The following is a 14,779-nucleotide window of genomic DNA, read 5'->3' on the forward strand; positions in this document are numbered from 1 at the left end:
AGCTCCTGCAATTTTTTTGCAAAGCTCAGAAATTTTTTTGCTTTTTTGTTGTCACTTCAGTTGACTGGATTAAGATTTCAGAATAGGAGTTCTCATTAGGAGATTATTAATGTCTAGATTTGTAGTTGCACAGAGAAATCTTCAGAACACTGACTTTATCGTCAGCCAACACAAAGTTAAATTCATTTTAAAAAAGTTAACATTTTATGACTTTGGGGGTAAGTCCTGACATTTGAACAATGAATTTAACAATACCAAAACATAATATGTCAGCCTTAAGTTATCATATGTTGCATATTTGCGCTTCCAGGTAATCACATTGGTTCTTTCATACAGTAAAGCAAAACTGCATTCTGCAAGGGAAAGAAGAAATACAACCATTATAAGAAATATATAATTTCTCTTAGTTTAGCCTAAAATGCTCTGTACCAGGAGACAATCACTCCTTCTGTTGACTCTTCCACTGGCTCCCACTAAAGATTTGTGCATTTGCAAAACCTCAATGCTTCCTTTCACAACCAGAAGAGAAGCAAACAGCAATCTTTCCCCCTTCCCTCATTCCAGTGGTCGTTTTCCTGACATTTAATGAGAAAATTAACTGAGCTTGCAATAGACTGTTCTTCACAGAACTAAGAAAGAAAACATATTACTTCAAGGTATCCCTCAAGATACGCTGGCAGTCTGTACTGTAGATGTTCACATAACAGCACCATCAATAGGAAATCCTTACTGATACTTCCAGGTCACACATCCACACCACTCCTAAGCATGGTATGTATATGGCCATACAGGGAGTAGTGTACACCCTTCACTCAGTCCCACAGAACCAAAAAATGTAAATGGACTCTCCTGTAGTGTTGGAGGGTCAGTTGCTAATATACATACATATCCTGAAGAATAGTTACATATGAATAGCAAATATTTCCCTGTCTATTCCAGTAAAAATAAATAGCTAGAAAAAAGAAATTACAAATGACTGAAAACTGCTGTTTAATCAGTGCATTGTGCCTGGAAATTTCTGCAATAACATAATGCTTCAAGAAATCACAAATGGAGTCCTGATAGCAGCTCAGATCTCAGTGGCTGATCTGTCTGAATACAGTGTCCATGACTGGAGAGTAAACTGACTCATATTCTAGTTAGATATCCAACAAAACCAGACTTCAGGTCTACATTTCCTGTCCCATGCACATCTCCACCATAGACAAGCAATCAGATCTTCTTAACCAATTTAGCCCTGGCAAGGAAAAATGAAAGAGCTGCTGTGGTTTTCCTAAAGATATACATCAAAGGTTTAGGTTAGGAGGTAAATGAATGAAGAAAGACAAGGTAGACTCAATGTTCTGGTTAAGACGAAACCCTGAAACCACTTTAAGATGGAACTTGGACAGGGGTGCAAGCAAGCCTTAAGCTTAAAGAAAACTGTACATGGTAGGTCACTCCTGTAATCTCTCCTATTCTCCAGTCCAAAGAGATAGTTTCACTGGAAGACTTTAAACACAACTTGACCACCAGATTCAAACTGCATCAGCCCTGAAAGATGTTTCTTCATGTTTACTGATTTTCAAATGATGGAATTCTGATCCAGTTCTGTGAAAATCTAATAAGTGTGCTTCTAGTTCATAAATAAATAGGCTTACAATAGAAAGCCAATTTTACCTCTTCCTCATTCTTAATATCCATAGTTCTTAAATTGTGGATAAAATGATAAATGTTTTAGAAATATTCAATTTTTTTTTTTTTGCAAGAAAGGAAACCATGGTTCATGAGTTCGTCTCTATTTTTACTCCTAACTCCTTTAACAGTAAAAAATGGCCAAACAGATGTTTTCATTTAATCTTAGCAGACCATTGTAAATACCAAATACATGTTAACACCTTCTCTTCTGTAAGAATTGATATTTTGTCAAATGGCTGGTTTTGCCATAAGTAACATAGCTATAAATCTACGTAAGTCAAATCTATGGCCAAATCTGCTATAAGAAACAGTTCTCTAGTCCATATTATTTAGATTTGTTTGGATTTTTTTTTAATGGCTGCATTGAAAATACACAAGAGATGGCCCAGCAGCAATTCTGTGATTACTGCTTCCCACAGTTTTGTGGGGTCTGGAAAAGACAATCACAGCGATTCACTCTAAGTCAGTGCACTGGCAACAAGGCAAGTACCATTGATGTCACAGACGGCATCAGATGAATTAATTCATCTACTTTGCCAACCTTTCCAGAGCAGTTTAAAAGTAATTTTCTGAAGCAGTAATATAGAGAAAGCTGCTTTTACCCCCTTTCCAAGGGGAAAAAAAAAAAAAAAAGATAAACACAATATACAAATAAATCTGGTGTCCATGGTCATAATTAAGAAAAAACAACTGCCATAATCAAAACCTAAATGATTAAATATATGACTGGACAATTAAGTCATGTTCCTCACTTCTTTTTATAAGAAACACGGAGTCAAGTAGCATTCTAGATTATAGACAAAGTAAGTAAAGTTAGAGTTTCTGAAAATTCAAAACCAGAAGCTACTGAACACATGTGGATGATTGTGCTATGCAGCATCCTCTGGTATGTGTACTGGTATAAGTCTGTCAAGCCAGGAGTGAAAGCATTATTGGTATTCCTGAGATGTCATCACACAAAGGTTATTGCATTAAGTTGCTTCATTTTGAACTACATTGTGTTAGGTACACATAAACCAATTGGTCTCTGAATTTGGGTCTAAAAACTATATTTCCAAGAAGTGAAACTGAGTGGAACACTTTATGTTCAGATGTGGTATAGAATCATAGAAATGTGAAAAAAAAAAAAAAAAAAAGTTTTACTAAGAAGGTTCCTGATTTCAGTCTGGAAAGGAGATCACAAGAATGGCACTTGTCCCAAACACTAAAGGAAGTTTTCCTGAACTATTCCCTTATCACAAGTGGTAGAAGGCTTACAGGAAGTTTCAACCCAGATCATGACTGACAGAACTACAATATGATACCATAAAATGCGTTAGAATGCATTAGAGGGGAGGAGGTGAAAGCTGCAATAGCCAGTTTTTGCAGTAGAGGACATGGGATGTGTTCCAGGGACTGCGCTTTTCAGCTTGTTCTTAATGTAGAAAGGTGAGTGGCACTATTTTCTAACGATGCCATATTATTCTGATTAGGTAAATGAAAGACAATTCCAAGGAGTTGAGGAAAAACCCTACTTAAGGGTTTGAGTAAATTGGTGATAAAATATCAGACAAAATTCCATCCTGATAACTGTAATGCATTATGCAAGGAGAAAAAGCAGTTATAACTTTATGTACCTAACAGTCATCCTGACCTACTATTACCACTTAAGAAATAGGAGAGAGAGAACCATTCTTTGAAAAGGTCACTTCACTGTTCAACAGTGATAAAACCCCATAAATTGCACCTTTTACAAATTAATCTATATAATTTTCTTCTAACTTATTTCCCAATGGCAAGAGGATAGTCCTTGGTCTCACCTTATTCTTCAAGCAGCCTTGTGTCAACTCACATGTACTACAGAGGAGAATTTTTCAGTCTCACCTTTGCAAAGACTTGAGTCTCTGTGTTACCACTGAATCCTCAGTTTTATCTCTGGTCTTTCACTTATGTGTTGATCTTGCCAGTTAACCACTAAAGGCTTGAACAGTGAGCACAGCAAACCTGCTACAGACTACTGTACTCTGTTCTTGGTGTTGAAGTTAAAAATGTAAAGGATATAACCAAGTAAATCCTATTCTGTAACCTATATACAAATAAGTACTTCCAAAAGACCTGTTTTTAAAATTCTTTATTTTGAGTCTTTCTTATGTTTTTGAATGTGCAAGGTTGGTAATACTGAAACACCACTGTTAAAATAACTAATACCTCTCAGTTTATACTCAATAAAGAGCATATTGCCCACACAGAGGTATAAAAGACCACATGAGATAATGAAAGGTGGAGATGAATTTGAAGAGCTACCTTCCTAATGAAGACTTCCTGAGGGAATTTTGCAGGGTGAGGTACACTGGACTAGTTATTTAATCTCTTTTGTGTTTCTTCTTTGAAAAGATAGTAAGTGCAAAAGTTGAAGAATTAGTCAGTTACTTTCCTGAAAAAGTTGTTCAAGTGGTTTCTACATTTTCACTAGAGTTTTGCATATATCCCATGTTTCTTTATTTTCTATCTTCTGTCTAAAAACTCCTACCGTTGGTCCCATTATTGAATTTCCAGGAAGTCCATCATCTCCTGGTGGTCCCTTTGGTCCTGGATCCCCCTGTCCAAAAAGAAAAAATCCAAAGTCATATCAATTATTTTCAGTTTTAATTTCTGAAGTTTTACAGAAAAGAACAAGTATTCAATTCTTTCTGACAGTGACAATTATTGAGCTAGGTAATATGAGATCAGTATTTCTAGAGGAAGCTTTTACTGCCTTGATTCTGACTTCTCTTACACTTTTGCTTCTCCGCAACTGTCTCAAGGACTTTGTTCTGCCTTGATGAATACCTAGACAATTTTAGTTTTCAAGTGAAGGCTGAATACCATAATTCAGTTTCAGTGGCCAGATCCGCCTGTGGCTTCTGCTGTCTCTTGCCCACACAAGCAGCACTGCATAACCTTGTTTCTGTCAGAGCACACAGAGAACACTGAAGAAATTCAAAGAAAGACAAGTGCTGACACAGAGTATGTTTAAAAGGCTACAGATACAATGGCACAGCACTTCAAAATTGCAAGCTCCACAGTCTGAAGACCCAGGCAGAAACTAGAGTTTTTCCTCAAATATTACCCAGTACAATTGTTTGGTAATCTTAGCTCTGTCAGTGGCTTTCCTGGAAAGCAATTAGGCTTAGAATTAAAGTTCCTCATGTTATCCCTTCACAGAGCAAAATTTGGCTCCTTCTACTGTTTAATCTATGGCAACAGATGTTTTACTTTACATTAAGAATCTTAAAAAGGAAATTTCAATTTTCAATGAAACTTTTGCAGTTTTTAACACTAGTGAGAAGGACGGGCAGTATTGCAGGAAACACTCACTAGGGAATGCAGATCAAATGTTTTATCAAAATCACTGAGCAGCTGTAACCATGAGAAAGGAATATGAGAAAAAACAGCTATCTAATGTTACTGTCTCCATATTAGTAACAGCATAATGGTTGTCAAGGGAAATAAAACTCCAGTTCCCAAACGTGGGTGTAGCTTAAAATAAATAAATTTCCAGTGGACACACAACCATGGCTGTCTAGGAGTTAAGACCTCTAGCAATCACCCACTACTCCATCAAATACTTAAGAGCTGTACTAAAAAGACCTCAGACCATGATAACTCCCAGCTTTGAAAAACATGCAGATTCCCTGCATTAGAAATTTATAATGTCTCGCCTCACTACTGCAGATACCAGGATGTTCCAAGAACACAATTACTAGTAATCATTGTACTTTCCACAGTGGAGAGACAAAACAGACCTGTGTAGCCTGTTACATTTATGTTTATTTGTTTAAACAAAGAAATTATTATGGAGCAAAAGAGACAAAGGTTTGTATATTTTCTAAAAATCAAGTTGCATTTTCTAATTGCCCCAAATAGTTGTTTTCTCACATCAGCCACTGCAGATAAAACCCTTGATCTAAAATTTAATAAAAAGTTTGGAAAAACTACAGACTCCACTGGATTTTGGATCATGGCCAGTCTGCTATGAAAATGATATAAACTGTCCTGAACAGAATAAAATCAGAATGAAAAAGGCAATAAAGTCCACAATGTTCTTATTTTTCAGCATGAATCTCATCAATAAACAATCTTGACTCATTGGTTTATTAAAAAATGTCAGAGTAACCAGGAAAATGTGAAGAAGGGAGACCGGTGTAGTGAAACCCGTCTTCATACAAGTTATGCCTCATAAAATGCCACTTATATTTTCCTGACATAAAGTTTGGCACATTTTTATGGTTTGAAACCAATCTAAGAGTTATGGGTACCCCACAATTCTCTCCTTTCTTTCTTCTCTGTGGTTGCATTTTTAGCCAGGTTTACCCTGACCTTCTTGTGTTCCCTTCTTACTTCCTCCTCCATGTACAAACAAGTCCAAACCACATCCTAGCCCTCTGAGATGTCCCACTGCTGGGCAGATGGGTACATTGTATGCACAATAACTACATGTGCTTGTCTGGGGAGGCATACATATTTTTAAGGAAGAAGAAAAATGGGGTTGAAATTACTTTAGAGTGACAGGAAGTACATTAGTGATTGCTATACCCTAAAAACTATCACCAAGGTGAAAAGCATCAATTAAAGTTGAAAGTTCACTGACATATTATAAAAACAGTAACTATTTAATTCTTAAAATAAAAATGTGATGGTAGTAAATTTTCAAATGTTTTTAAAACTTTCAAAGTTAGTAAAAAAAAGCCCCACTCATTTCAGGTACATTTTCCCCATAGAGAAAATGAGGTGGATGTAGCTGTAGCTATCTCATATATGACATTTCATTTAAAGTAGTATCTACAGGCTAGCTGTTCACTTGGAAGTGACATACAAACATTCATCTCCAAAGAGTCATCTAGTTCAGCATGTAACTTCTTAGAACTATATATAGACACATTCCTGCAGGGATTTACTGCCACATTCAGGAAATCTTTAGTCTAAGAAATAAAATGCATAGCAAATTTGAAAAAAAAAATAAGACTTTGAAGTGATTAATTTCACAGGAGGGTCCAAAACACAACAGAAATGTAATAAGGATTTTTTTTTTTTTTTTTTTTTTAACAAATGGCTTCAGGAGGCAATAACACATACTAAATTCGGCATCCTGTGAAAGGGCCTACAAACACTCTCTGTTAATTTGTAGTACTTTTCAGTCCTCATTTCTAAAATTCAGTCATCTTTGTTACTACAACAAGGAACTTTAACTTCTTTAACTTATATTCTTTTAATTTTGACAGAAATGTGCACTAGAAATTTTCCAATCTCTGGTTTCCAGCAAACACACATCAGATATCACCTTTGGTCCAGCAGGTCCCTGAATAGATGATCCAGCAACACCAGGTGGTCCTCTCTCTCCTGGTTCACCCTGTTACAAAATGGTATCATCTAGATTTAAACAGACATTTTCTGCACAAGTAGCAAAAAGTTTTTTCAACACTTTATATTATAAATATTATATATATATACACATTTATAGATATCCATTTTTATAGATATCTATATATCTACAATATAGATCTATCTACAAAATAGACAATATTTGGGAAAAACCATAAATCAACTTATTGTTCTTGTGAAAGCTGGTCGAAGTTTCATGTTTTAAATAACTATTGGTTGAACTGTGTATTTGGTTTTTTAACTTTAATTAATTTTTTGTGTCTGGCTTACAAAGCCAATGGAATAACCAGAACACTTGAATTAGTTCAGTTTCCTTATCATTCAGAGCAACGCTTACTTACAAAATATTATAATAGGAAGTTAATGTTTCAAAGTAAAAATTTGTGAAATGCTCATGGTTAGAATCACTTGGACAACTTTAATTTAGCTTCTCAGTGCTCATGCATAACTGTAAAATCTGTAATTATATGTTTACCTATTCTTTTTCTCCTTGGGACTTTTGTGCCATTCAGAACAGAGGATGGAAATATTTCTGCTTTTCCTTTGTTCTGTTAAGTCTCCAAGCATAAGATGCTTCAGAAATTTGTACATCACATAAATTCCATAGATTCTTTTATGAAATACGAAGTGAAGGGTTACCCTGGAGGAACAAGCTTACTTTTGGTCCAGCTGGGCCTTGTACTCCTTTATAACCAATCAGTCCTTGGGATCCTTTTTCTCCGGGGTCCCCCTGATGAAAACAACCCTTTTTTTTTTTGCAATCACAGCAAAGATTCATTCACAACTGGGAGATACACAAATAACTAAAAACAATAATGACATCCATAATTAGAAAGGCATTTTGATGCTCCACTCCAACTGAAATACCACTCAGTTCTAGAATCTGCCCCAAATGTCCTAAATTTAACCAGGCGGGACATAAAAGCTGTCCGTCTACCAATACATCTTTCCAGGCTTTTAATTTGATATCTAACTATCTAACTAGTCACCTAATATCTCTTAGCTCCTTCTCTCTCCCTGTCAGCATACTGAGATAATTTTCCTCCTCTTAACTTTAATGAAAACTCTGTACTGAATTTTCAGGAAATTTCTACTGCCCAATTAACTTTAGGGTCTATGTTTATAGTCTGATTTTGCTGCACTTGTTCAGCCTAAGGAACTCATCACTCTCTCTTAAATCCTTTTAAATCATCAGTTAAAATATAGTTGCTACTTAAGACATAATGAATGAAAAAATAAGCCAGAATCTGCACTCTTATAAAATAGGTCCTTCTAAAGTTTGTAGTATTTCTCCAGTGTGCATGTCAAGCCATACCTTTTGGCCTACATCTCCTTTGCCAGGGGGTCCTTCTGGGCCTCTTGGACCTTGATCTCCCTTTTCTCCCTAACAGAGATTAGATGGTTAATTAATTTTCATGTAGCTAATTTTATTGGATTAACAGATTTATGAGACACAATGTTTGCATAAACACTTTTCCCAAAAACATCAGTAAGTAGCTGGTTAATTTTTTTTCCTGCAAAAAATAAAGTATTCTGTCTCCTTAAACCCCTTCCACCCTCCTGCATTCATATTCCTTATTTTCACAGACATTTCTAATAGTGCCATTTGCAATTGCATCAATCTTTTGTAGGAAGAATTGCATGCATATACTCATATGAGAAAGAGAAACGCTTGCAAAATTATCAGAAAAGGTCTTGGCTGACCAATTCTAAGAAAAATAACTTTTAAGAAGCAGAATTTTAGGCAACTCTGTAGCCAAAGGCCAATCCAGGCTGCAAGTATTTGCCAGAAACATTGCTTCAAATAATTCACAAATAATCCACATAAAACATTCTTCTAAGGAACATTATCTACAAAATATTTATGCATAACATGACAGATTAGTGTATCAGAATGCCTGTAGGTAATTCAGAAATTGAAAAGTAGATTAAAATGTTTAAAAATCCATCTCTAATTTGAGTTGTTCACGGAAGCGGCATTACAGAGCATACTGTTGATGGGCATCAGTCAGGAACCCACTTCTGTGAGACAGCTTCACACTTGCAAATAACTGCTGTAACATCACCATGCTACTCACTGGAGGTATCAAGCTGTTTTTTGCACTGTCCTGAATAGCCAAGCTAGCTGCTCAGTACTACTATTTTCACTTACAATGGATTACGACAGTGAAGGTGACAGTACCAAGTTGATCATCAGAATAAAGGCAATATGCAACAGAAAAAAACCCCCAGCATTCCCAAATACAAACACCACCTTTAAGTTTAATCCAACATTTAATATTAATTCTGATGTTTCACACCTGATACACTGGGATCTTCATTTTTGAGCACTTATGTAGTGGGTGATTTCAATTTTTTAAAAAAATAATTAAGTAGCAACAGAAATGCTATGTATTTTTCCACAGTGGAAGGCTTACTGCCTCAGGCTGTAGCTTGTCAAACTGGTATTTGCACTGCCCTTGTAGATGAAAAAAATGTGAAGCTGCATTCTTAATAGATGTTTATTACAGCTATTCAGATATTTTCTGATTAAAGACCGGCAGTCAAAAAATACTGATTTGCTTACTCTGAATCATGTTCAGTTCATCGATTCTACAGGTTGGCCCTTTAAATTTAAATTTCTTTAAATTCCTTTCCACCATTTAAAATTTATGCTTGTTTTTTTCCAGTGTGGCAGAGTTTCTCTTAAAATCTCAGAATTTCCCTTGGAAACAAGCAGCCCTGGTTTCAGCTGTTTGTGACAGTACCAGGCTGACAGGTTTCAGCCACAGCTCACCACCCTGCCAGATGCCCCAAGTCACATCAATTTGAGCATGACTTCTTAGTGTTAGGCTATAAGGAACAGGCTGAAGACAAAAGCTGTCTGTTCTCCAAGAAGATCATAAGATTTAGCAGGAGTGAATAGCCCACAAAAGGCAGGGCAGCTAAATCAGTTGCAGATTCAGATGGTAGCCACTGTTAGTAAAGTTTGTTGGAAACATCTCAACTAGCTTAGTCCCTTTTCCCTGGCAAAACCATTGGTACATGCCCTCCTCCAGGGTGAACTCCTTGCCAGTGCATACCTGTGAACAATAGTTTGTTCTTCTTTCATCTACATTTTTTACATGTGGCAAAATACATTTCCTTACCTTTTCCCCTGACTTCCCAGGATCTCCCTGCACCCCTCTCTCTCCTGGGAGTCCAGATAGACCTATATCCCCCTTAAAGAAGAATAAATAATGATATCTGCATACTTCAATAATTTTTTTATTCTGTAAAATGGATCTAACAGTGTGTTAAAATATTAATTAATGCTATACAATTTTTTGCTTAAATAAAGGTTGTTATTCCCAGTAAGTTAAATATTCTATACAGCCAATAATTTTTTCTACTTATACAATCTAAAATAAGTATTTTAAATTTCTTTCCAAGCTCCTCACCTACTTCTTAAATCATGGGTTTGTATTAAACAAATTTACAGTTATTCAGTGAGTAAAAACATGATTGAATGCTGTTTGTTATTCTGTGCACAAGAACAGTATGGTATGAATGTAATTTACTCGCAAAGTCAAACATCTGGGACTTAAGGAATGGTCATCCAAAAATGCCTAAACGGAGTTGTTGATTGGGAGACTAACACCTCGCTGGCTGTACAAACTGGTCTAGGCATTACTTTCAAGAGTTGCCACAGGGAGTTGAAATTATCCATAGGAACTAGTCCTGCTGAGCGCTTCTTCCATGATCCTGGGAAAAATCACCAAACCCAAGATGTCTATGTCATCTTTCCCAAGGTTTTGGCAGCCCTACTTAAACCATTAAGGACATGTGATACAGTTTTCAAAATGGCAGCTGAAGTCAAAGCTTTAGGTGTTTAACAACTCTTCTAAGATGCAGGCAGTACGACCACCGCTGTCACACAGACTGGACTTTTTTCAAATCATCACAGGGCAACAGAGGTAGTAACGTTTCCAACTGGCCCTGGAAATACCTCACAAGCTTAGAAAAGATAGGGGAAAACTCTCTTCCAGTTATGGCAGAAGTAATGATTTTAGAGGACAGAGTGGGAGCTCTAATGCAGCATTTTGAGTTTAAAAGCTAAAACTGTGAAGTGAGTATCTGTCACTGAAATTCCTTCTTATTTTGATCATAGTCCATTTATATCAAAAAATCTACTTAGTTTATCAGCAACTAGCAAAAGCATTAGAAGACCCTGTAAGGAGCAGTTAAAAATAAAAACAGGCTCACTTTAAGTCCTCGTACGCCAATTCCTGGAAGTCCTGGTTCTCCTTTTTGTCCGGGTTCACCTGGTTGACCCTAGTAACAAAAAGTCTTTTAACAGAGGAACACAATTTAGCTTCATTTGTTATCTGCACTACTTCACTAACTGCTTTATACATAGAAGTGGACTTGACAATCCTTATGGGTCCCTTCCAACTTGAGATACTCTATGATTCTATGATTCTAAGTGGCCAGGTTTTCAGCCAAGCAGTTTTCAGCTGGAAAATTCTGGTCTTTAAAAACCCCAATAAGCTGTAGGACTGCATCTATTTTATTTAACCTTGCAGTAGGCAAGCACATCACTCCAACTTTCTCCTTTTTGTTTTATTGCATTTTATTTTATACCACTATATCAAAAACTTTTTGGTCACTGAATGAAAAGTGAGTCCAAATAAAGAAAAATCAGAACTTCTGTTTAAGAGAGAGTTTTACCCTCATGATTGTTCCTTCCTGTAGTTCTAAAATAGTTAAAGAGATAGGAATTCCATTTTTCAATTTTGCTTTTTAAAATACTTTTTCACTCTAGGAAAACTGTCTTCATACATAACGTCTCACAGCTACCTATTTGTCCCTACATTGCTATTAAACATTGCTGCTGTAACTGCTACTCACATGGCAAAGGAATGCCCAGAAGAAAATTATTGTGTTTCTCCGTGCTTTTGCTACAGTGACTAACGTCTTCCATTTGTAAATCAAGGTGATTACAAAGCACACTTCTGCTTTAGAGTTCATCAGTTCATTCCACTTGCTCCCCTTAGTATTTCAGCAATTCCCTTTTTCTCCTCTTACAGTGCCCACTGGACTCTGTATCGCTAAAGGCTTGGGCTTTGACAGTAGTAATTGTTCACCCCACTTCCCTGTTCTCTTCCTACTTTCCCTCCTTCTGTGGTGCATTGTCAGCTACCAAGTACAGTTAAGCTCTTTTTTCTCTCCTAGTGTTTCTATCTTTGCTTTTGGTTTCTTCTCATGATGACCACGGAAGGCTGAAGGACAGGCTGAAGGTGTGTTGGGACTAGCCTTAAGTCCCAAAATCATCACTGGTTTACAGAGAAGTTGTTTGGTTAAATGTTTTACTTGAACACAATGTGTATGTGGCACCAAACTCACTTGATATAAACATGTCTGAAAGATACTTTGTTTATAAACCTGTGTTCATTTAGAACCTGAAATCCACATCCACTAAGGTTAAGGGCTGATGCTAAGCAGAAGCCATATGCTCCTTTTGGGGAACACTTTGATAGCATGGGTGGTTTTCCCTCAGAAGTGAATTGTTATCTCCAATGAAGAGTGACATTTTCATCTCATCAAACACACTGTTGAAAAGCCTGGCAAAGATACGTTTCTTGTTGTTTCTTGCTGGTGCTATTTTTAAAAAATAATGTCTGAATCATTACCTTCGGGCCTGGCAGACCAAAACCTTTAGATCCTTTTGCCCCAGGGTTTCCTTGTGGACCCTGTACACCCTACAAAGCAAAATAAATAAGTGAGGGCATTACACTCTTCCACATCTGAAATTCACCATGTGTCCATCTTTCAGTTAATAATGACTTTATCTTATCTTTAAAAGAAAATAATTTGCTTGCCTGTCCTCAGGCTTATTTCTGAGATCTCTATTTTATTTTTCCTTTGTCACTGTCCTGTGGATTTCACTGACATATCCAAGTGTAATGACAATTACTGTTTAGGGACAAAACAAGTGGAAAGTGTCCCAGTATCTGCATCTAAGCCCTGATTCATTGGGACAGTATGGTGGAAGCATGAACTCTTACCTTTCAAAAAAACCAAAGCCCAAAAGATCTTTTGCTGTATCCAACTGTTGAAGGCTGTGTTCAAGCTTCAAAGGGGTTGAAATTCAGAAGTGGTGGATTCTTACCTTGTGAAACTCTGATCTATAATATGTCATCATCCATGCAATGCATCTGATTTATCAAATTATTATGCAGATTGGACCAAATTTCTGTTTGCTGGATTCTAAGACCATTCACATCAGTTGGAATCACTTACATTCACAAGCTTTGCCTAAAGACTAGCTTGATACTTTTTAAAATGAAAAATCACTGTGAGATTTTTAATGTCTTCACATCAAAATTAGACTCTGATAAAGTATAAGACAAAAACGACATGCAAATGCTCATTACATGTCCAAAATGTAGACTTACCTGGCTTCCTGGATTGCCTATTCCTGGTGGTCCTGCTGGGCCTTGTGGTCCTACTTGGCCTTGTTCACCCTATACAAAAAATATTCTCAAGAGCTATATTGCAATAGTCCATGCTAGCTTATTAACATCTTTAAACTAAACAGAGCAACAGTCCGCAAGCTATATTATCTTGAAGTTTGCTGCTTCTATGAGTTAAATGTGTTTGGAATACCTGAAAGTCTGCCTATGGCAATTGATCTAATAAAAATAATACCCCTTCTTACCTACAAACTCTATCGCATTTATAACATTAGATGATCACAGCTGTAACTTTATTATTAGAAGGATCCATAGCTTATCTTTACATACTCAGATTAATGTTAAAGATTTTCTTGTATGGAAAAATACACATTTCCTTGCACAACTCTCAGGAAGAAAAACTTGCAAGTGTAAACAGAGCAGCTAGAGAGTATTCTTGAAAAATCTGTCACGTAGTATTGTAATGGTATTGTATAGCACCTGGGGAGGGAATAGAGGAATTATGGCAAAGGGAATTATTGGACTAGAGGAATATGGGGAGGTCATGTGGGTATTGAAGTGGCACAGACCATGAAGGTGTCAAGGTGTCATGATGTGTGACACCAGTCCCTAGAAACCAAAAAATAAGTAGTTTCACTTATGCCAGAAACACTTATTTCCTGAAATAGTCCCAAATGCTTACTGTCCTGGCCATTGCTGCATTTTTCCTATACAGACATGGGAATAAGATGTGTCATTCCAGCACAGATAACCAATCTTCCTCTAGTTAAGGCTGTGAGCAAGATGGTCTAGCAGGTGCTCACCAAGCACATCTCTCATAGACAAGCCAAATCAGACCACGCCACACCACACTCTTCAGATTTTGGAGAGCCATTTGACGAGACAGTGAGATGAGTAAATTCACATTATATTTCCCACATCTGTGTGGCACTCTCTGCTGGCAAAGCTTTCAATGACTTTGGATGGCAGTGCTGTCCTCTCACTGAAGCCGAGTGTGGAGCAACAAGGGGAGCAGGAATTGTGGGGACAGGAGGGAAGGAGAACAATGGGAGTAGGAGGCGGCCTATGGAACTAAATCATGAGAAGGAAGATCTGCAATCACCGCCTCTGCTCTATAGGACATCTAGGCATGTTGCATCAGCCAGTCTCTGGGGATGCACAAGATACAGGCTGGAATCTCACCAGGTGAAGGGAATGAAAATTGTTCTGGATACCTCTTTGGGGGACTTGGCACCAAAAAACTAACAAATTTCAAAAGCTAGAGTGTT

The 14,779-nt window shown here is 36.9% G+C and overlaps 1 protein-coding gene across 1 annotated transcript in view; it reads right to left on the minus strand.

Moving 5' to 3' along the window:
* Positions 1-14,779, minus strand: part of COL28A1 (collagen type XXVIII alpha 1 chain) — a 77,098-nt gene that overhangs the window by 27,109 nt on the left and 35,210 nt on the right. Inside the window, exons 18-24 of the mRNA XM_035897434.1 lie at positions 13,494-13,562; positions 12,729-12,797; positions 11,302-11,370; positions 10,206-10,277; positions 7,736-7,807; positions 6,977-7,045; positions 4,187-4,255 (exon numbers count right to left, since the gene is read on the minus strand). Coding sequence (XP_035753327.1) covers positions 4,187-4,255; positions 6,977-7,045; positions 7,736-7,807; positions 10,206-10,277; positions 11,302-11,370; positions 12,729-12,797; positions 13,494-13,562 — 489 coding nt within the window. The remainder of the gene's footprint in view (positions 1-4,186; positions 4,256-6,976; positions 7,046-7,735; positions 7,808-10,205; positions 10,278-11,301; positions 11,371-12,728; positions 12,798-13,493; positions 13,563-14,779) is intronic.

Source organism: Egretta garzetta, unplaced genomic scaffold (assembly GCF_000687185.1).
Source record: "Egretta garzetta isolate BGI_Z169 unplaced genomic scaffold, ASM68718v1 scaffold30, whole genome shotgun sequence".
Taxonomy (NCBI): Eukaryota; Metazoa; Chordata; class Aves; order Pelecaniformes; family Ardeidae; genus Egretta; species Egretta garzetta.